The sequence below is a fragment of the Macaca mulatta genome, chromosome 4 (genome assembly GCF_049350105.2).
Source record: "Macaca mulatta isolate MMU2019108-1 chromosome 4, T2T-MMU8v2.0, whole genome shotgun sequence".
Lineage (NCBI taxonomy): Eukaryota > Metazoa > Chordata > Mammalia > Primates > Cercopithecidae > Macaca > Macaca mulatta.
In genome coordinates this window covers 88,731,886-88,754,965 of record NC_133409.1, presented here as the reverse complement: position 1 = coordinate 88,754,965, position 23,080 = coordinate 88,731,886, and the positions used below count along the sequence as shown (strand labels likewise).

Sequence of the window (23,080 nt, the reverse complement as noted above, 5' to 3'; positions counted from 1 at the left end):
TGAAAGGACATTTGTTAAACCTTCTTTAACTCCCTAGAAGCTATGTGTATTTTCATCTTGATTAAATTTATATGAAGTTTGCATTGCCCCATTTTAAATAACTTTAATTTATTCAAAGCTACTAATAGGACTTGGGTTTTTCTAGTATTAATTAAAATAATGTAAAATTTTATTAACATTTAAAAATAGAATTGCCTTATCTTTATGCAGATATTGTTTTACTTACATCTTGAGAACTGTAGACAAAGCCGGGTGCAGTGGCTCACACCTGTAATCCCAGCACTTTGGGAGGCGGAGGAGGGTGGATCGCCTGAGGTCAGGAGTTCAAGACCAGCCTGGCCAGCGTGGTGAAACCCCATCTCTACTAAAAATACAAAAATTAGCCGGGCGTGGTGGCAGGTGCCTGTAATCCCAGCTACTTGGGAGGCTGAGACAGGAGACTTGCTTGAACCCGAGAGGTGGAGGCTGCAGTGAGCCAAGGTCATACCACTGCACTCCAGCCTGGGCAAGAAGAGCGAACCTGTATCTCACAAAAAAAAAAAAAAAAAGAAAAAAAAAGAAAAAAGAATTGTAGACAAAATATTGGGAACTAAAAGCAGGCATAGCAGAGCCTGAGTTGTGGTACACTGGGACCACAGACTGTGGTCACACACACAAAAAACTTGTGCTGTATTTTTTATCCATCATGAGATGCTGAGCTAAAGTTCCTAACCTCTCCAAGTCCTGTTCCGGGATAGTGCTGGAGCATTAAAGTAGCATATAGTAGAGGGAACAGACTTTCAAACAGGTAATTAGAGGGTGACAGCAGAAGTCTTTCCAAGGTACAAAAGTAGTGCAAAGCATGGAGTGACTATTGCAGAAGGCATGAAAGGTAGCACCTAAAATAATTGAGGAATTATTTTAACCCTGAAGGTGCCTAACTTAGCTTCAGGTCCATTGGCTACTTTCTATTATCCATTAACTCCTCCCTGTCCTCATACTTGAACTTCATGGTCCAATCACTTCAATAATTATCTTGTCCTCTGGGAAACATGCAGTGTTTGACAAACCCAGTGATCTGCTTGGTCTGTGTCTGTACCTAGGCGGCTCTGCCTATGGGAGGACAATCAGCAGGAAGGCTTGATATGGGTATATTCTCAGCACATCACGCACAGTGGCACTCTCAGCCCTCTCTATACCCTACTGCTGCTCTCTCACACCTTTCCTTCACTGGCTGGAACTTCTTCACTTTCCTCAGAACCCCCTCTTCTCAGACTCAGAGAGAAGATCTTGCCTTTGGTTTCTCAGAGCAAATGTAAGTGACATAATAGGAGGAGGAGGCAGAGAGTGTGACAAGAGAGATGGATAAGAGTTTGTCTGGAGAGGAGCTAAGGGCAGAAGTTTGGGAAATAGTAGCAAGGAGGGTGCAGGGTTAGCAGGTACTAAGGAAGGAGCCTGAGAATGTGGAATGGGCGGGGTCAGAGGAGGAGGAGGAGTGTCACAGAAACCAAAACCGAAAAAGAAGGTGCAGTGAGAGCTGTTCAATACTACAGGGATATTAAGGTCCAAAATATTTCCACTGCATTTTTTACTTGGGAAAATTTTAGTGAAAGCAGTTTCAGGGGATTGGAAGAAGGTGGAAACTAGAATACAGTAGTTTAAGGTATGATAGAAACGTGAGGAAATAGAAACCCCAGGTACAGATTACCTTGGCAAAAAGTTAGGATAAAGCCCGTCTTAGTCTAATACTAATGAAAAAGCGTATTATCTAAACTTCAATCCCCGAATCTGAGCTTCTCAGACAACTTTCCAATTAAGAATCTGGCTTCCTGTATACATATAGGGAGAGAATGTGCTGTTTTTAGTTGTACACATATTTTAGTTCATGTAACAGCCTCATTTTTTCACTATAAATTAATAAGCATTTTGGCTTTAGGAAGAATAAAGGCGATTAAGAAGGAAAGAAAGGAAGGAAGAGGGGAGTTTGGCTGAAGAAAGGAAGGAAGAGGGGAGTTTGGCTGAGTAGTTAGAAGAGGAAATCCAGAGGTGAAGGAGGGATTTTGTTTGTTTAAGGATGCAAGTGCACTAAGCATATTTGTAAATAAGGAAAGAGAGTGAAATTGAAGGTGTAGGGAGGAGGGGCATCCATTTGGCTGGTAAACGCTGAGAGCATTTCCGAGGTACCAGGAACAGTGAAGAGTCCTGATGATACAATATTGACAACAGACACAGAGTCCTGAAAGGCAAGAGGGAGCTGGGCAGGGGTCAGGTCTTGAACTTGAGAAGGGAGGGACCCTTAAGCCTGGAGGGAAGGAGATAATTATGGGTGTGAACCTAGGTAAGCTCACAGGTGAAGGGCAGGAACCTGAGGAGTTTCTTGTAGATTGATACAAATGAGAAACAGGTCTGTGAGATTGTGCCTGTCCGGACTAAGTAAAGGGCCTGAGGAGAGTGACCTTGGAATAAGCCTCTGAGAGAGAACAGAGGGAATTAACCGGTTAAATAAAAATAGGTGTACAGAATCCACACTAACTTTGGAAACCACAAAACTGTAGTGGCTCCGTTTTCAAATTTCTGTCGTTTTATGGTGCTCAGCAGAGGACTGAAGAAGGCAGGTCTGTGGATTCACTCATGATGAAAGATTTTGAGACTGGAATAGTCCAGAGGATCCTCCTGGAAGGAGTTCAGCAAGCTAGGATCCCAGTTAAGTGAGAGGCAAGGGCTGACGGTTTGCTCCAGTGTGTGCTGCGGGAGTAAGGAGTAAGAGAATGCCCCTTGTTGTCGCTGGAGGCAGCCATGATGTGAGGAAGCCACTTGCCTGATAGAGGTTTGGAGCTGGGTAACTTGGCGCATCCACTTAAAAGTTCCTAGTGAATTGGAATGTCCATGAATAATTAAATCTTCGTTGCTTTAGATGCTAGCAACCAGTTGCCCCCAGCAGTTACTTTTTCCTTTTTTCACTTGTGCCCCAATCTTTTCTACCCCACATCTGAAAGAGATGAAAAGAAAGCCACTGTAGTATTGAACTGAGGTGGAAACCAAACAGAAATGTAGTATTCTACAATGCTTGTTAGAGAGCTAATGATTTAAAGGAAAGAAAGCAATCAGATCACCTACATTCTCCAAATAATTAATAAAGTTTTCATCCTAAACTGTCTTACCTGTATGCCAAAGAAGTTGTACTTTGTTTATTTACCTTCACATCACTGCCCAGGAAATGGGGCTTGAAAAGGTTAAATGACTCCCCAGATCACACAGCTTAAACAGCTGACAAGAGTTAGAATTTGAACTCTGTGTCTCTGGTTCTTTAGACCATGCTTTTCCCACCAAACCACACAGGTTACCAGTTGTTTATCATGACAGTGAAGGTCTGCAAAATAGATGCTTAAATTGTAAAAAGAACTTCCAAATGGCATAAGACTGAAAGTAAATGATACACAGAAGCAGAGTGCTATCTGGAGATTTGTTTAGAATCAACAATCATTGATTGTCCTTAATTGCTTAACTGTCCATCCTTTACAGGGCAGAGAAGAGACACATAATGTCTCTCTGTGATTTTACGGTTCAGTTTCTAAAACATAAAGTTAAAATGTAAAGAGAAAGGTGATAACATGGATCTACTCTAAAATACATTGGTGTAGATTAGAAAATTGTTTTCTGAAAGGGTTACATACTACAGGAGTCTAATGGCCTTTAAAATTGGTATTGTAAGTTTTTTTTTTTTTTTTTTTTTTTTAATGTCCAAATCATTGGCTACAGAATTCTTCTCACGGAGAGAACCGCTCTTGTTTAGATGATTCATTTGTGTCTAACTAGTGGGTCTAGTAAAAGATGGTAAACTAAATGGTGAGCTGTATTGTTCTACCAAAGAATATTTGAACGATATCATTTGCTTTATTTCCAAGAGGAAAGAAGATGGTTAAAGCTAGGCCATAGAAGTAGGGAATGGCTGAAGAACTTGGTTGATGGTGGAAGGGAGATAAAAGATCCAAGAGCACATCAAAGCTGGGACATTAAAGACAGACAGAGGTGGCCTTGAGAGTTTGACCCTGCTGGGAATGTGCAAAAATATTTGGAGGCAGGATTTCAACTTTCTATAGAATGAGGAATGGGGGTTAAAGTGAATATTATTGATATTATAAAGGGCAGGTGAATCTAGTTGATATCTGCATTATGGTTGATTTCACCCCCATTTTATCATTTCACTCATTAAATAATACATAATGCATACTTTACATATTTCTGGGTCACAAGTTTGTACCTATTTGCTCTAAATGACATAATTTATATTTTCAAATGCAGCAACCCTGCCTTTATAGGTATTTTGTAAATTAGAGACTTTGCAGGTTTTGAGTATATTAAGTACCCATCATCTGTGTGGGTTCCTCAAGTATGACAGAAATAATATGGATGCTAGTTTTAATTTAATGCATGGATTATGTATGCTTCTATTCAAGATGCTAATTTAGTAGAAACATTCTTGGCTATAATTGTTTAGTATTATAAATGTCCAGAAAATATGGACAGTCTGATGTCATATAAAAATAGATAATAATAAGTTTGGTTTTGCATTTATTATAAATATTCCTATGATATTACTTTTATCAAGGGCTAACAATGAATGTAGCCCTCTAAACAATGACTAATAGGAACTCGCACTTAATGGCAGGTTATTCTTTAGGTAATTAAATTGTAAGCATGAAGTTTTAGTCTTTCAAGAACTGGAGAAAGTTTATGGAAGAGAGAGGCTTAAACTATTAAAGAAAGAAAAGGGCCTTGAATACTGAAAAAAAAAAACCCTGGTAATTCTGGTTATTAGAAAAAAGAATTATAAGAAATCTGTTTCACACTATGCAATTCATTCATTCATTAATTCAGTATTTCACATACAGTCATCTGTATCTTTTGTGGAAATGGTAAGAAATTTTTATAAACAGCTACAGGATTGTAGCAAACTTCCCTCTGTAGATTGTCTCTATGCCATGCACTCTAGTTCATCTGAAACCTATGAGGAAGTATCATCATGTCTGTTTTGCATATGAGGAAGCTGAGCGTGGCTGTGTTAAACGGCTTCCCCAAGGATACAGTCATAGAGGACCCATGTTAATGCCACAGCCTGTCCTGAAACTCTTCCCTTAGACTAGTGTGAACCTGGCCACTGCATGTCTCCAGGACAGTTGCAGAAAACTTGAGATGGTTTTCCTCAATCCTGAATTTGCTGGCAGAATTCCAACCTGGAGCATGCTCCACCCTGTGTGTGGGGATCAGTTCTTTGCATCCCGCTCTGTCCTGGTTGTGCATTAGCACTGCATTAAGAACCATAGGCATCTACTCCTGCAGTTTACTCTATTTAATCAACAGAGGTGTTTTCTGTCATTAAAAGAAAATTAGCAGAGCCATCAGACTTGACCCAGTCTGACCATGTACCATGAGAGCAGTTTTTCTGTACACTCTATTTTATGAGTACTGTCAGCATTGACCAGTTGTTACTTTTGAGTAGAATATGAGTTTGAGAGTCAGTGATCTCAGTAGCAGAGACAAAGGTTGCTTGTTTGGCAGTCGCTTGTCATCTCTCCAGTATGCACTCATCCATTTGTCACAACATTTTGTAGCGAGTTGCACAGGGAAGCTTAAGAAAAATGCTTTTCCCCTGTCTTGATGATAGAAAGCATTTCTCACTGCTGGTAGCATGGTGGTAACTTTTCATTCCTTCTGGCAGTTTTTAAAGACTTATTTGACTTTGGGGGAACCTGCCGTATATCTTTAAGTCACAGTTCAAAAGTATAAGACAGGGTTGCTCATTTTCAATTTTGGCTGAAAAGTCTTAACTTTCACTGTGGCACTTCAAAGTTAGAGAAAACTTGGTTTTAAAAATGGATACTGATATGAGATGGCATATTTAATGACAGATGTATCTATAGAAAGCTGTTAAGATGCAGATTATCCCCCCTGGGGTGGGGGAGGGAGATCAAAACTGCCAATCTATAAAATATACTCGATAGAGGAAGGCATGGAATCTATCTTTGCAAGTGCTTTGATTGCAGGGGACAGTATAGCAGCATGTGGCATCGTAACCCAGAGCAGACAAATCAGCTTGATGACTTTCAAAGCCAGGAATACTGCTGCAGGCAAGGGTACTCCAGTCTAGGAGAAATTAAAACATATAGAGACTGTTATTAATTCCATATCTATTTTTGTATAGTCAAATCTGTATGCAAATCCTTAGCATCTCATTTCAGCAGATTAATCTAAAAGTGAAGCGTGTTATGTGAAGGGAATGTAATGATAAAGCCCTGCAAATGAGTAACACTGCTAAAGAAATGTGGGCTGCAAACTTGGATGCTTTTTTAAAATGTATTTTAGTATTGAAAGAAAAATGGTTTTTATTTATATGCTCATTTGTAAATTATTTCAAAGGGGAAAGCAATAGAACCAGTTTCCAAGGTTTTTCTTTGCAATCCTGACTTGGCAAAAGTTGCAGCACTAGGTTTGTTAGGCACCTCCTGTGGTTTAACATTCTAGAGGGAATCTATTAATATCACATAACTGGGACTTTAATTTTTACTCCCAACTAGTAACTTAATATCTCATTTCTAAGCATTGTCATGTGAGTGAAAATTTGTATGTAAGGGTAAAGAATCTAATTACTGAGTGCAGATTAAGAAGAAAATGTATTATAGATGCATTTGTGGAAGATAGTAAATAATAGTTCTGAAAAGCATGGAGATAAATTGTATGCCCTGCTTGGGAGAGGGGATGTAATAGCTACATTCTAACCCATTGCTTGTATGTTTAATCTATAATGGGCAGAGTCTGATACATAGAGTAGTGTAAGTATTTTCAAATAGTGTCATAAAACAGATAGTTTACTGCAGTAGATATTAATTCTGTCCCATATTTCTAAAACAAGTAGAGAAACTTTTGAAGTCTTTAAATGATGGGTGGAGCTTTGCCCTCTGTTCCCTTTCAGTTAGAGAAGTGATTGTAGGCAAACCGGACATTAATCTGGTGGTTATGGCCCAGATCAAAAGCACTAGCAATTATTTTAACCCTGAAGACTTGTGAAGTCTCAAGAGATTAAATTATTCTTGTGTGGTTATGCTGAGAAAGAATTATTGAACATTCTGTTTTTAATCACACAAGAAAGGGAAGGTTGGGTGTGAAAGCAAACACAACTCTATATTTTGACACACATCCTGACTATATAGGCATTTCAGCCTTAGCTTTCTTAAGTGTGTTTTCCTTTCCTCTGATTTCATTTTTAAAATGAGATGTTCGATGAGAAATCCAGAGAAGACTTTCTTTGAGGGCAGGAAGCTCATGTCCGTGTTCTTTGTGGATTTCTCTGCAGACAAAGCTTTCGTTGATCTTTAAAATCTTAAATCTTCAAGCTTCTGAGAGAATTTTAAAAATAGTCCTCTAGTTAAGAATAGCCAAAGCCAATTATATGAAAGATATAATCTTCCTGGGGTTGAGTGAGAGAGTAACGATTGGCCTGGATAGGTTCCTTCCACTTTATGTATCCATTAGTTTTGATTGATTATTCCAGCTCAGTTAAGGATTAGACACTAATCCTCTGGATTCTCATTGACTTGACTCCTAGCCATGTAGTTGATGGTGGTTTCCTACTCAAAGTATTTGAACTGTCAAAGCAAAAACTGCACCACATAAGGTTAAATAGAGAAAGAAGACTTTATTCAAGACTATTGCAATAGGAGAGAGAGATCAGAATGCAGTTTGAAATCAATTCTATTAAGCAAAGTTTTTAAGAGGAGGGTTTCTAAGCACTAGGGTGGTTTAGTAGAAAAGTACTGAAGAACACTTTGGGGGAGCTTGATTAATGGATGTGTTGTACCCATGCAGTTATTTCTGAGTTGAAAATTTTGGTCTCTGTGATTAGGCCATCTGTGTTTGGTGCTAATTGGTGCCTATCAAAGTTAGGGTCCTTGGGAGACTGAGGTTGCAGTGAGCCAAGGTTGCGCCATTGCACTCCAGCCTGGGCAACAAGAGCGAGACTGTTTCAAAAAAAAAAAAAAAAAAGTTACCATCCTACTTTCCCATAGAGGCTGGGATATAGGGGACTATCTTCCTTGATGATTACATTTCAAAGGAATGGCTCTCTGGACCTTAAGGAAGATATTATTGGGTTGTAAAACTGGCAAGCAGCTTTTAAAATGATTTACATCTGAAAGAGGGAGAGAAAGAAATTATGATTACAAGTTTTCTAAAGTAAGTAATCTAAGAAAAGGGAGGTCAAAGGGCCTAGAGTCAGGAAGCAGCCTTTTTAAGTTTAGTCAAGCTAGGGGAATGTTAAGGCCATCTTGGTCAGTATCTTAACAGTATATGTTTTTTAAATTCAAAAAATTCCAATTAAAAAACTTTTTTTAGTTTGGCTTAATTTTATATCTTTATTGAAAAATTAGCTGCTTCTTTGTGATACTTATTAAAATAAGAGTTTTATTCATTTTACACCAGTGCCTAGAATGTGTAAGGCAATATTTCTAAAGATAGACTTCTTTGGTCCCATATCCTTGATATTTTATTATCTAACATTTAATATCTACTGGTGATATTTTCTTACTATGCTGTTTTATGTATTTTTTTTTAGAGTTTTTCCACTTAATGGTAAAACTTAAAGCAAAATGTATAACTTCTGGGTTTTACAGGGCTCAGTATACACTACAAGTATGAAAAGAAGTATGAGGACAAATAAGAGAAACTTAGCTGGAAGTGTGATGATTTTCTTAGTGGTTCTTGATTAGGTGGGTCTCAAGTCTCTTAGATCTTAGCAGTTGTCAAGAGGGCTTCAAAAGGGTTGATGACAATAGCAATTGCACTGAAGAGCCCTAGATTTGTGCTGCCCAATGTGGTAGCCATTAGCCACATGTGGCTTATTGAATCCTTGAAACATGGCTAATCTGTATTGAGATGCGTCGTGTCAAATATACACTGGCTTTTGAAGAGTTACTATGAAAGAAAAGAATATGAGATATATAAAAAATCTTAAGTTTTTTGTTGATTTCATGTTGAAACGATAATTGTGGCTATATTGGGGTACATAAAATTTATTAAATTTAATTTCACTGTTTCTTTTTACTTTTTATGTGGCTACTGGAAAATTTATCATTGCATATGTGACTTGCATATGTGGCTCTTATTCTATTGGACAGCACTGGCTTTACGTCTTTTTTTGATAAGTAATATCAAGAGATATCAAGATATCACTGTGTTAGAGTACAGAGGTCCGAGCTTTAAAATTGACAATTTAGTGAAGGACAAGAATTTTCCGTTTAACTATGTCCCTGGCATAAATTGTATAGAGATTTGTCTGTGTGTAGTATGTTCACTCTCACTCCCTAATACTTTGCCCCTCATTCTGGCCATGCAGAACAGCTTGTCAGAATTGGGGCCCTCTTGGTAATGTCAGCATACTTGTTGCTTGCTCTTAACTGGATTGCTTCTGAAATGTTTCTTGAAAATGAAACTGCTTCAACAATAAGCTTCTTAATTATGTCATGGGCTCACCATGAGGGTATACAAACAGATCCTCAGCAGTAGCTAATTTTCCTTTAATTGTATCTCATTCTTATGTTGGAATATCCTGTTTCTTATTCATGAAAAGCTCTAACACATGTTAATCCATTACAGGTGGAGTAACTAATACGGCACAATATCAGAACAGGCTAATGGTATATGAACCTAACCAGGTAAGAATCATATAAGAACACCTCATTATTTTAATTAAAATGAATTTTAAAAGATTCCAGAGTAATTAGTAATTGGAATGCCAAGTCTACACACACAGATATGCATCTTGAGCTTATATAGAGAAAAGGAAGCATCTTATTAAACTGCTTTTTGGTTCATTTTTTTTGTTTTGTTACTCAAAACATTTCAGCTCCTCTAGTTTTGTGCTATACACAACACATCAGCCTTTCAGAGTTTTGCATCATATAGAAATGATTTTAACTGTCCCATTGCAATGTCCTTCTGGAAGGGGCTGCCATTCTAGGAGGGAATCATGCTTATGGTTTATTCTAAAACACAAGTATTAACTTAATATAGCCCCAGTGACCTAAAACAGTATCTAGGACAACTCTAAAGAAGTATATGAAGAGTTTGAGAGATGGGAAGTATCTGAAGAGTTTTCATCTAACAGCTGGGGGTTGAATATGCATTTGGATGGTGCCTGTACCTTCTTTTGTCTACTACTTTTCATGTACACCCAAATACTATTTTTCCCCCAAAGGAAATATTTTTGTTCTCTTTTCCATATACCAAAATATGTATGAACCTTGGCAATTGTGTGCTGAATTTTGCCATTTCTATGATTTTGGTAATGTAAATATTTTTGATTATGACAGTATTCTGAAATGATTTGTAGGTTTAATATTCATCAGTTGAAGGTAATGGGATATGACACAACAGGTTGGCTTTGGCAGTCTGGGTTGGGACCGGTCACCAAATTTATGTCCATAGTGGACTCAGTGTATTTGGTATCTTTTTATTTTAGCAATTACTTGATTCTGTATTTAATGAAGGCATTTCTCTCTTTGCAAAGTGTGTTTCCTGATGTCATTAGAAGCTGTAGATTTCAGAGACCAAATGTCCGTGGGTCAGCTGTCTCAAGAGGGATCGTTAATTGCAGTTGCTTGAGTTTGGTGCACACGTGGTTAAAGAGGAAGAAGGTGTTAACATTTCTCAAATGAGTTCTGTTTCATGTTTGTACACACATGCTCTTTTAAAAAATTCTGCTGGCGTATTGTTTACAGTGGGTACTGGCAAACATCACATCTGCTTGCATCTTGCTCAGAATCTCAATAACTCTATCATTTGGCCCTGGTGCTTATTTCTCTTCTAGGCCTTTGTGGAAAGTCGATAATGCCTGCCATCTGCCACAGAGCACATTGCTACCTGCCAACAGGCAGGCTGGGGTGACCTCTGCTTCCCCACCACTGATTAGTATTCACACGCTAGCTTATTAGGAATGACCCCACCAGGCCTGTTTCTTTGCCTTTGCAGTGGTTGGCGGCTCACCTGGCAGGCACTGCAGTGAAGGAAGCTGAAGATATAATCAGGGGATGCAGGCAGGCTTTGCAAACCAGATGGCATCCATAGTCTGGTGGCAGGGGACTGGACTGCTAATGCAAACATTGATTCCTAATACTGTAATGGGTTGTATCATAGAAAACACCTAAGAAAAGCATCCTCAGAGTTTTGAGTTAAATATATTCATGTGTAATGTATTATAGATATTAGCAAAATAGCTGAAAGGCAGGCTTGACTCTTTTATTAAAGAAGACATTTGATTGGAAGGAAATTCTTATGATATGTTCGAATGGGGGAACAGATGAATGCAAGCTTTTCAAGCCGTACAAATCACTTCTTTTCTTGAGTGTATCTTTAAAAGAAAAATTAGAAATGAGCTAGTCTATATGCCTATTAGAGTGGACCAATTTTTATACAAAATGTTTATTGTTGTTGTCTTTTGCTTCTTCCCTTACAGTTTTGTGAAATGGTGAAATTCTATGTATTCAAAACATCATATGACTTTTTTTTTTTTTCTGGCCGAAATCCATTTTTTTCTTGGCAAAAAGGAATCTGGGTTATTCCTGTATGCTTAGTGTTTAGGTAGAAAGAAAACTGTTATGTTTATTTACCTGTCCATTACTTTCTTTACTTACCTGTCCATTACTTAGTTGAGATTTAAAATTAAGGTCATGTTTGGTCTTCATTTAATTTTACAATGAGAGCCTTATTTTATGAAAGGTTGGGCATACTCTTCTCATTACTGAGGGTGAACCAGAACCAAATATTGGAGGTTTCACCATTCCCTAAAGTTATCATATAAAACTTAGTCTTCCAGCGGGGCATGGTGGTTCACGCCTATAATCCCAGCACTTTGGGAGGCTGAGCCTGGTGGATCATGAGGTCAGGAGTTCGTGACCAGCATGGCCAACATGGTGAAAGCCCATCTCTACTAAAAATACAAAAATCAGCCAGATGTGGTGGCACATGCCTGTAATCCCAGCTACTTGGGAGGCTGAGGCAGGCGAATTGGCTTGAACCTGGGAGGCGGAGGTTGCAGTGAGCCGAGATCACGTCACTGCACTCCAGCCTGGGCAACAGAGCGAGACTCTGTCTCAAAAACAAAACAAAACAAAACTTAGTCTTCCACCAAAACAAATAAATGTGTGCCTAGAAATAACCTTTCCCAATTTGGCAAAAGATGTGACTGTTAATATATTAAAGGAGGCTGATAAAAGGAAGTGTGGGTGGTTTGTTGCTGAACAAAATCTTAGCTCTTCCACTGATCTCAGGAGGTTAATTTTGGAAAGAACAGCAGAGCCATTACCCTATCTTATCTAGGGGCCTAAGGTACCCAGTGATTATCATCACATCATTTTGAAAAAATGAATATGCATTGAACATTTTTCATGTGCATTTTTCTAAGTGCTTTATGTATATTAGCTCATTTAATCTTCACAATAGGCTTATCAGGTAGGCATTATTATCCCCATTTTACAGATGAGAAAACTGGCACAGAGATATTAAGTAAATTGCTTAAGATCACATACAAGTTATAAACCCAGGCAGTCTAGATCCAGAGACTGTTTTCTTAATCATTGCACCACTGTGTAAGGTATACCTAGCCATGTGCTTTCACGCTTAATGTATTTGCATGAATAAATTCTCTGAACTGGGTGAGATAAACATCATGAAAATTTCAATGTTCCCCTTATATAATTCAAAATGCGCTATAAAATGCAATGCAAACTAGCAGAGATGCCATGTGTAAATCGCAAAAAACAATTGGAATATGTGACTCTTTTGTACTTGTTCTCATGTAAGAAGCACACACCTTTCAACATATATAAACAACATCCAAACAGAATGTTTGATAAACATTAGGGTTCCCACTACTTATGAGGCACTCATTACTGTTTTCTGACATGGAGGTCTCCTACTAACAGAATGCACTTAAATTTCTTTTTTCAGAATAAGTGGATAAGCCGTAGCCCCATGCTGCAGAGAAGGGTCTACCATTCCATGGCTGCTGTAGAAAGGAAGCTTTATGTTCTTGGAGGCAATGACCTAGACTACAATAATGACCGGATCCTTGTGCGCCATATAGATTCTTACAACATAGACACTGACCAGTGGACACGTTGCAGTTTCAACCTGTTGACTGGCAAGTACCTTTGATTAAGTAAATCAGGAAAAGTAGATTCAAGAAGTCACCAAACATGTTTCATAGACATCTTTAGGGCATCACTAAATATTAAGTGCATAGTTGTAGAAGAACCTGCATTTATTAACCAGAAAGATGTGTATCATTTATGTTCTAACAGAACTGGACTCATTTAGGTAGCTGAGCATCTGATTTCTCAGGGCCTATATTACCACCATTGTGTACATCCTCATATGGCTGAGAGGCATGTCAAGTCCATTATCATCCATCAGTATTAACATGGAACTCTGATACAAATAGGAGGAACCAGACACTGAAAGATTTAATAACTCTTTACAGAAGGAATTTACTGTTACTTCTCACTGCTTTTAGTCTTATTTCTTGTGAGTTCAGGAGGAGCATGGTCTTCATTATTTGTCACTGTCAAATACCGTTTCTGGGAATATTCTCCTAGAAATGAAACCCTTAAGTAGTTCTGTGCACCGGAGTTTAGCGGCATTTCTGGCCACAAATACCCATCCAAGCATTTACCACAGGGCAACATTAGGTATGGACCATTCTCATCCCAAAAAAGGATGAAGGTAACATGGTGAACAACTTACCCCTCTTGTTTCTTTATTGAGTTAATAACTTTTTCCCCCTTGTCAGCTTGCATTGTTAACATCTATAAGTGATCAGATCCCTTCCAGGTCTGCTCAAATAATAGGAAAAATCATAAACCGAAAATGGTAGGTTGGGTTGAGACATTTTAGTATGCTGAGTGGGCACTCAATCCCTTGCAGCTGCTGCTGGGGGAGGCAACACTGGGAATCTAACCAGAGGGTTAGATGCTTGTATTGAGCTCCTGTTTTTGCAAAATGATTTTTGAGGCCCACTGAACAAGGACTTAGAAACTCGGGCCCTCGATTCTGGATCTGTGATTCTGCCTGCTGTAAGATCCAGCTTATTTATTACCCCAGTCAATCCTGTGTCAGCCCATCAATAAAAAGAGACTCTTTCACTCTCTGATGGCCTCCAGGGAAGAATATGTGGTAGTGAGTTATTCTGTCTTCTTTTTGAAATGGGAGGGGAAACCTTTCATCATTTTGGCGTGTCAGTATCTGGGGATTATCCAGGCTGGTCCCAGCTCAGGAACTTTAATATAATCTTTAAAATGTTGGGTATGTAAAGAAAGGTAGGATAGCAAGTTGATCAATCTTTTCTGCCGTTTGTCTTCATTTGGGGCATGCTAGGGGCATGGCTCTGCTTTATTGGCTTCTTGGAGTTGCAGCTGTTACTTTACAAATGTAAGCACTTGCCTAAAAAGCATTTGTGGGTACTAGAAGAGGTGTTTGCATTTCTATAATATACCTTATTTCCACCACTGTAAATTAATGGCATATGACATAGTATAGAATTCAGTTCTACATGGCTTACTATTGCTGTATTTAATGCTGTATTTACTAACTTGGCTGGCTAATAAGTGTTTTGGCCTGGTTCTGACCCGACACAGATTCATTCTCTGAGAAATAGTGCTTAATTTTTCTGAGTACTGGGAGGCAGTGATTAGTTGTTGCAAAAATCCCATGGAGTATACAAATGTGCCACAGGGGAAAATTGTATCCCTCAGTGGCAAAAGGGTTAATTAAAATATGTAAGAAATGGATTTTTTTTTTCCTTTTTATTCAATTCTCTTTACTTTAGGCCAAAATGAATCTGGAGTTGCTGTCCATAATGGGAGAATATATTTAGTTGGTGGATATTCAATTTGGACAAATGAGCCTCTGGCTTGTATCCAGGTGAGTGGTTGAAGTTCCTTTTGAAGTTTGTTCAGGTGGTTCAGTGAGGTTACATTTTGTAATGCTGCTACTGAAGAAAGATATTTATGTTTAGAAAGAGGCTTAATGTCTCCTTTTTGTGTGCAACTAGTTCAGCCACTAAACTTCATCCTGTATCCTAAAAGTGATGCCTAAGTAAATTATTGAGCCCTATTAAAAATAAAAATGGGGATGAGCTTTGAAAAATATATGTAATATATATTGGAAACTGGGAAATTGGGATAGCTTTCCCTTTCTCATAAACCAAACACTTCTAAAAATCTTTGGCAATAGTTCCTTCACATCCCTCAAGTTTTACAAATACTTCCTTTCCACACCATTGCCTTATTTTCTGTATTACACTTCATTCATTCCCATACAGTTCATTCAAGTCCCTGATAGGGACAGCCTCTGTTCCAAAGAATAGCTCTGGTGCATCAGTGTATGAGGAGCCCAGGCTGGGCAAGTTGCCAGCTGGGCCTTTCAGAAGAGCAATAGCCCTTGTTGATAGACACATTCATAGTCTTATTCCTATTATTATTTTACAGTTATTACCATAGTTTTCTATTTTACATGTTCTCTGATAAAATATTGACATGTATTAGCCCTGACCTTTCTTCCTGACCTCCAGAAAAGTATATCCTTATAACTACTTTTATTATCTAATCTCATCTTTATGGGAAGATTTTTAACAACTGCATCAATATCTTTAATAGTTGCTGAACTGTTCAACCTTTTTCTTCCTTTATCAGTCACATCTCATAAGGTACGTATATTTTCAAGAAACTTCCATGTTTTCTAAGTTTTCAAAATTGCTAGCATATAGTTGTTGTGTTATTCTTAGTTATATCTCCCTTTACATTCATAATATTGTCTCTTCTTCTCTTGATTTGTCTTGACAGAGGTTTGTCTGGGGAATTTAAAGTACTTCTATTATTCATATAGATGAAGTTTAAAAAAGTCGGCAAGGGTAAGGTAGATAAGGAAAATATAATTAACAAGCTTGTCTGAATGGATATGAGTTCTGACTGAGCAGTTGGAAAGAATATATTTTTCTTAGCATACATGGAACATTTACAAAAACCAGTCATGTACTAGGGTTAGGGTTAAGAAAACTTTAGTTAAAAAAATTAAGTATTGTATAGTATTATGTATCTCTAATACAATGTAATTAAGTTAGAACTTAACAACAAGAACAAAAAAACCCTACATAACTGGAAATAATAAAACACATTGCTATATAACTTATGGGTTAAAGAAGAAATCATAATGGAACTCAAAAAATTTCCCAGAACTGTGATAATAAAAACAATACACAGCAAAGCTTGTGAGATATAGCTTCGTAAGTTAGAAAATGAACCAAAAAGTAATCCCAAAGAAAGTAGAAGGGGAGAGATGATAAAGATGAGAGAAAATTAATAAACTGGGAAACGATAATACAGGAGAAAATAATTATCAAAGCCACACACACACGAAGAACCACATAAGACTTTAAGGGAGTTCACTGAAGGCTGCCTTGTACTGGTTTTAGTTAGTTAATGGAAAGCTGCCTTAGACTAGAGCTTCGTCCTGTCTTTCGAATAACAACAAATGAGCAAACTTTTCTCCAAAGAGTGCTTCTAGTCTTCATCCAAGCATGTATTTGGTAGTCTTTCATAGTCTTTCAGGTTTCTTTTTAGTTTTTACTTTTCAGAATTGGTAGAACTTAAAAGTGGGCAACAGTTCTCTATGGTGCTGGAACGCTGTTTTTAAAGTGGCTTTGGGACCCTCATTTGATCACTTTTGCACAATGGAAGTAAGTTTGGGTTTCTCATGAAATAAAATTGTAAATTTTAAATACATTTATGAGCATTTGTCTACTAATTTTAGTATCAGATTAGCTCAAGGAATAGAAAATGAGTGGAAAACATAACATAATGAAGAAATAAAGAAAACGCTGTACATATCAAGTATAGGAGACCAGAGTGCTGCCATAGTGCACATTTTTTCCACATCTCATATTTTGTTAAGAGTCTTGAATGTTAGCTTGTAAGACATAGAAACTTAAACTTCGTAGTCACATCATTTGTTTTTTGTCACCAAAGAATTTTTCTGTAGAATGATCACTAATCATATACACTAATTAATTGCTAATGACATTTGACTGTTTTCAAACAAATCCATCCACAAGAAATGAAGAGTTATACAAGTGCGTATTTTAAACCACTGAGGATGTTTGAGAGTATCCTCATGATTATGGTGATTCTCAAAGGGGATTCAATTATTTTTTTAAATCAATACCTGTATCAGTAGAATAAGTTTCACCTCTGAGATTGTACAATAATATATTCTAATATATTTGCTTTTAAATAAAAGTCAGCATGATGGGTATTTCTGTGTTCCAGTAGCCATTTTGATGAACAGAATCAATCCTTTGGCAAATGCTGTTTATTCCTTTGGCTGGCACACTGGTCCGACAAAGCACAGACAAATTTGTTAATTTTTTTTTTTTTTTTTCTCCTGACAGTGTGTTGCTCTGTTGCCCAGGTTGGAGTGCAGTGGCGCGATCTTGGCTCACTGCAACTTCCGCCTCCTGGGTTCAAGTCATTCTCCTGCTTCAGTCTCCTGAATAACTGGGATTTCAGGCATGTGCCACCATGCCCAGCTAATTTTTTGTATTTTTAGACAGGGTTTCACCATGCTGGCCAGGCTGGTCTCAAACTCCTGACCTCATGATCCACTCACCTCGGCCTCCCAAAGTGCTGGGATTACAGACGTGAACCACTGCACCTGGCCCATTTGTTATTTTTAGGAGCCTTTACTATTAATAGGTAACAAGTATCCCTATAAGCATATGGATTATCACTTAAAGAGATGTTTGAAATAGAGGTATTCAAGGATAGTCACATGTATCTTTCATTTTAGTTAAATGACAGCTGGTTACAGGCTATATTATCATTCATTCTGAACTAAAGCTCAATTTTTTTTTTTTGTATGTTATGGATGACTACAGAACAATTTGTTTCAATACATTCACAGTAATAAATTGATGGTTGGAGAGAATAGCTACATGTTCAAAAGCAGGCCACTTCTTTACTACTTAAAGAATATCCAACAGAGGCAAGATGATGGAAGACTGGAATAGTATTTATGAGAAAATGCTTAACAGTGGAAATTCCTAAGTATGTCAGTGGGTTGAGAAGTACAGAAGCATGGTGGGGAAAATCATATACATACTAAAAATATAAAGGTTTAAATTTTTTGTGTCATCAACCACAAATCTATATAATGTTTGATCTAAGATTAATCCACAAATCATTAATCCAAGAGCATGGCTGATTAATGGAAGTCATACTTAAATAGTTCTGAGATTGTTCTATTAACATTCGGAAGTACTAATTGTTTTTTGCCCTCAAAAGTACCAGCTGATAATTTCTCATTGAACTGTCCCTTCTGGACCCTAATCCAAGCTCATTTAACTGTGATTTGTAGGATTCAACCACAGTGGGATGAAGCATGTCCAATGTTGAAAAAGCATACTGTATTTCCTGCTACTACTCTGATTTAGCACAGACTATTTATCCATCAGAAGGACAACCCAAACAAGAGAAAATCAGAGATACTCTTAGATTGAGATTTGGACTTGTTATTAATAAACACTTATGGAAAATACTAGAAACAGATTACTGACGAAAGTGAAGTTGTTCTTGTTTGTTTAGTGGGTGTGTAAACTAATGTCTGTCACAGAGGTTTGACTCTAATCTTGTGTGCCATGGATGACAAGTGGCACATAAAGGAGCAGCTGCGTAAGTGTGCAAGTGATTAGTCTATGTTTCTAGATCACCTCTGCTGTTCTCTTCATTTACTATTATTTCTTTTTGGCTGGAGGATACAGTGCCAGCTTGGCACCACATTCTCTCAAACGCCTTCTTTCAGCCAGTTTACAGGGGAGTGTTTTGGAGAAAAACTGCCAATGCTTCCTTTTCCCTTCTCAGATTAAATACATTACATCTGCTTAACATATGCAGTCTCTGTTGGCCCAGGAAACCAGACAAAAGCTCTCTGGATGATTATCTCATTAGTATTTTGCCTTCTAAAAATGTTTTCAGTCAGAAGGGAGAGCACACAATCCTTGCTCTTTCTGGGTTGCATCCTGAGCTCAAATACTGGCTCCACCCCTTGCCGTGTGACCCTGAGAAAGTCATTTAATTTTTTCTGGTATCAATTTTCTTCTCTGTAAATTTGAAGACAATACTTATCCTTATAGAGTTGTGGTAAATACTAAATGACCTCTGATTTACTTTCTGTATCTAATGAAATACTGGCCAAAATCCCACCGGGGTTTTCCCTTTTCTCATGGGGCGAAGTAGTCAAACTGATCTTGAAAGTTTCTCTAGGAAAGTAAATGTGTAAGAATAATCAAGAAAATTTTGAAAATAAATGGAGTCTTGCCTTACCTAGTCAAAACAACTGTAAATGTGACACTGAAAGAAAATACGTCAATTAACAAGAGAACAGAGAAAACGTTTGTATTTAGTATATGAGTTATTTTAAATTAGTAGTGACGGGGTATATTGTTCAATAAAGAGATTGGGACATCTAATTTCCATTTAAGTTTGTTCTTTCTTTTATTCTAGGACTTAGTAATTTCCTCCTTTGTGAACACGGATTCCCAAATTTCAAGGGCCCATTTCCTGTAAAATAATGCGTTATTGCAGTTAAAGTCTTTTTTTTTTTTTTTTTGAGATGGAGTATCGCTCTGTCGCCCAGGCTGGAGTGCAGTGGCGCGATCTCGGCTCACTGCAAGCTCTGCCTCCCGGGTTCAAGCCATTCTCCTGCCTCAGCCTCCAGGGTAGCTGGGACTGCAGGTGCCCGCCACCACACCTGGCTATTTTTTTTTTTTTTTTTTTTAGTAGAGACGGGGTTTCACCGTGTTAGCTAGGATGGTCTCGATCTACTGGGCTCGTGATCCACCCGCCTCGGCCTCCCAAAGTGCTGGGATTACAGATGTGAGCTACCACGCCCAGTCTATTGCAGTTAAAGTCTTAAGATTTATCCACACAGGTGATAGATGAAGGCATGAGAGTGGACTAGATCATTAAAGAAGGATACTAAGAGGTCTGTGATTGAAATATTGGGAAACACCTACGTCCAGGATGCAGATGAAGGAAAAGGGACCCAAGGTGGATTGCGATATGACAATGTCAATGACAAACTTTCATTTTTTTAAAACACTAAATCCAAGGGAGGCAAATGTTTAAATAGAGAAAAGTCAAATGAAGAGGGATTAAGATAACAGAAGACTTGAAAGAGCCGAATAGGTTTGACAAATCGGGTGAGAGCAGCTTTCCTGAAGAAAGAATTTTCCTACTTTGAAGATTCAGCCAGGTTCAGTTAGGAGACAGCAGGCACTGACTAACAAAGAAGCTGTGCTATATAAGAAGAGAGAGGCCAGGCACAGTGGCTTACACTTATAATCCCAGCACTTCGGGAAGTTGAGGTGGAAGGATTGCTTGAGCCCAGGAGTTTGAGACCAGCCTGCGCAACATGGTGAGAAACCATCACTACAGAAAATTTACAAATTAGCTAGGTGTGGTGGTGTGCACCTTTGGTCCTGGCTACTCGGGAGGGTGAGGCAGCAGGACTGTTTCAGCCCAAGAGATCAAGGCTACAGTGAGCACCACTGCACTCCAGCCTAGGTGACAGAGCAAGACCCTGTCAAAAAAAAAAAAAAAAAAAAAAAAAAAAAAAAAAAAGAACTCCAGCATGACCAGGAAAGAACTGGGGAAAAACTTCCAGAATCAACTGAACTAATTTTGAACTTGCTACTAAGCTGTGTTATATTCCACTACCTGCCAGACACTGAGCTAGATGTCATCAGTTTTCACAACAAAGCTACAAGGTCTTGTTTTCTTCATTTCACAGATGAGGATGTTTAAGCCAACATGATGACAGACCACCTACTAACTAGTTTGGGCAAGTTATTTAACTTGTCTAAGGCAGTTTTCTTACATGAAGATAATGCTACCTACCTCTAATTGTTCTGAAGATTAAATGCTTATAAATACACATGTATGTATATATGTACATCCAGAAACATACTACCATAGTGTAGCATTTAGTAGGAGCTTAATAAATATCTCTGGTACCATCCAAGCAAGAAAAAGAATTCCTAAGATATGGTGATGGTAGCATAACTAAGTTCAGAATTTCTTCTATGTATACATAGCTTTATTTTGAGCAGTCATCTTTGATGTACAGGCTGCTTCTCTTCCTCTTTTGAAGGTACTGGATGTAAGCAGAGAAGGCAAAGAAGAAGTATTCTATGGACCTACACTCCCTTTTGCTTCCAATGGAATAGCAGCATGCTTCCTTCCAGCTCCATATTTCACATGCCCTAACCTTCAAACTCTTCAAGTGCCTCATCACAGGATTGGCACCGTCTGAAAAGCCAATGCCATCATGAACAGGAGGAAACCATAGCCCTGACTGTTGGATACTGGGCATGAAAAGACTCAGTGCTCAATGCTTCCTTGTCTTGCTTTATAGGTCTTGTATTCTGATAAATTTAAGCAAAAAATGAACAATTTTCTAAAATACATTATTAAAAACTCTTGTCACCCTTCTCAGTGTATGTCAACATGCAATATGTATGACTTTTATTGTGGTATAGCTTAGTGCCAACTTAAGGTACATTGTGTCCCAAGGGTCTTTAGAGCATTCTTTGTACACTTTTTCTAATCAGCACTGTCTTAAGATAACATAACACTGTTAGTAAGGCAATTTACTGGACAAAATGGCATCGATGATCTTAAAAAATATATATTCTGTACTTAATCCCTTTATTATTTAAAGCGGGGCTTGTAATTTTTCTTTTTAAAATTTAACATTAAGCAGCCCTGCTCAGTAGAGACTCAGCATTATGACATCATAAATTTTTAAATACCATATTTTATTCAAGGTGATACGAATAATAGACATACACTGGAACAGCAGTTGGAACACCCAGATTTTTCACCTTGGTTACGCTGACCTTGGGTCAGAACCTAACTTTACAATACTTCAGTTTTCCCACCTTTTAAGGAGGATAATTACTGATTTCCATGTTAATTTAAAAGAACATCATGAGGATTAGGCAAACATTTTGAAATACTTTGCCCAAGAAAAAGAAAAATGTTACTGAAATTACAAGGTATTTTACTGTCTTTAGAACCTTGTAAATGAACAGGGAGATTATTTTTGAAGTTTAAAAATTACTAGATAGAATTTGGAAACATGTTATGGAATAAATGATTCTAAAAAGCATGTGAAAGAGACACACAATTAGGAAATAGGGAGTTTATTAAAATCAAAGATATCTAAACTTGTACAGATATCTAAACTTGCCTCAAGTAACTCTCAGATGTCTCATTTAAAATCATTTAGTGAAAAATGACATTTAAAGCTAAAAAATAATTTAGTTGTACTAATTATGGTACCATAAAGTGCTTTGACATAAATTTGAACCTAGAATTGGCAGTTCTAATAAAAGTTTTTCCACTTTGTTAAAGGTTATGTCAATCTTGAGTGCTTGTGGGATTCTTCTCCACCACCAATACATATTTTATTACTATCACTTTTAATAATGCATAGGAATTCTTTTTTAGGCTAGTTTTTGAGTTTGCTTTGTCTATAACAAAAAATAAATACAACAACTTAATAATCACATTTGAAAACAAATTTAACAAGTATAATGTGAGTTTTTCTTTTTTTCCTAACTTCCTCAGGACCTAGGTCACCTTTATTAAAAGGAAGAATTCACTCTTTTTTCCTTGACAGTTTAATCATTCAGCAATCCCTCTCTTAAAGGAAATTGTTATTTTATTAATGTAACCATTTTTTGTAATCAAAAGTGAATAAAAATGATCTTTTTGTCTCACAGAATTCACTAACTTCATATATCATTATACATAAAACATAGAAATAAATATATGGTTTCTGGTTATTCAGATTTAAAGGGCAGGAAGGAGACTAGGGAGAAGGAAAACAGGTAGATTTTTAAAAGAATAGGAATTTAGTATAGACTAAATTCCTTAGTATACTTAGTATATTTCCTTTAGTATAGACAAACCACTGTTGAGGACAGTTCTCAACA

The 23,080-nt window shown here is 37.5% G+C and overlaps 1 protein-coding gene across 7 annotated transcripts in view; it reads left to right on the top strand.

Annotated features, from left to right (window-relative positions):
* Positions 1–22,866, top strand: part of KLHL32 (kelch like family member 32) — a 209,815-nt gene extending 186,949 nt beyond the window's left edge. For 6 of the 7 annotated variants that reach the window (XR_013416044.1, XM_028846772.2, XM_028846771.2 and 3 more), the window contains 4 exons: positions 9,628–9,686; positions 12,979–13,171; positions 14,855–14,949; positions 21,232–22,866. Coding sequence is in view for 6 of the 7 variants with exons in the window: in XM_028846772.2 (XP_028702605.1) it covers positions 9,628–9,686; positions 12,979–13,171; positions 14,855–14,949; positions 21,232–21,393 (509 nt within the window). In the remaining variant the exon portion in view is untranslated. 7 annotated transcript variants of the gene reach the window in all.
* The last annotated feature ends 214 nt before the right edge of the window (positions 22,867–23,080 follow it).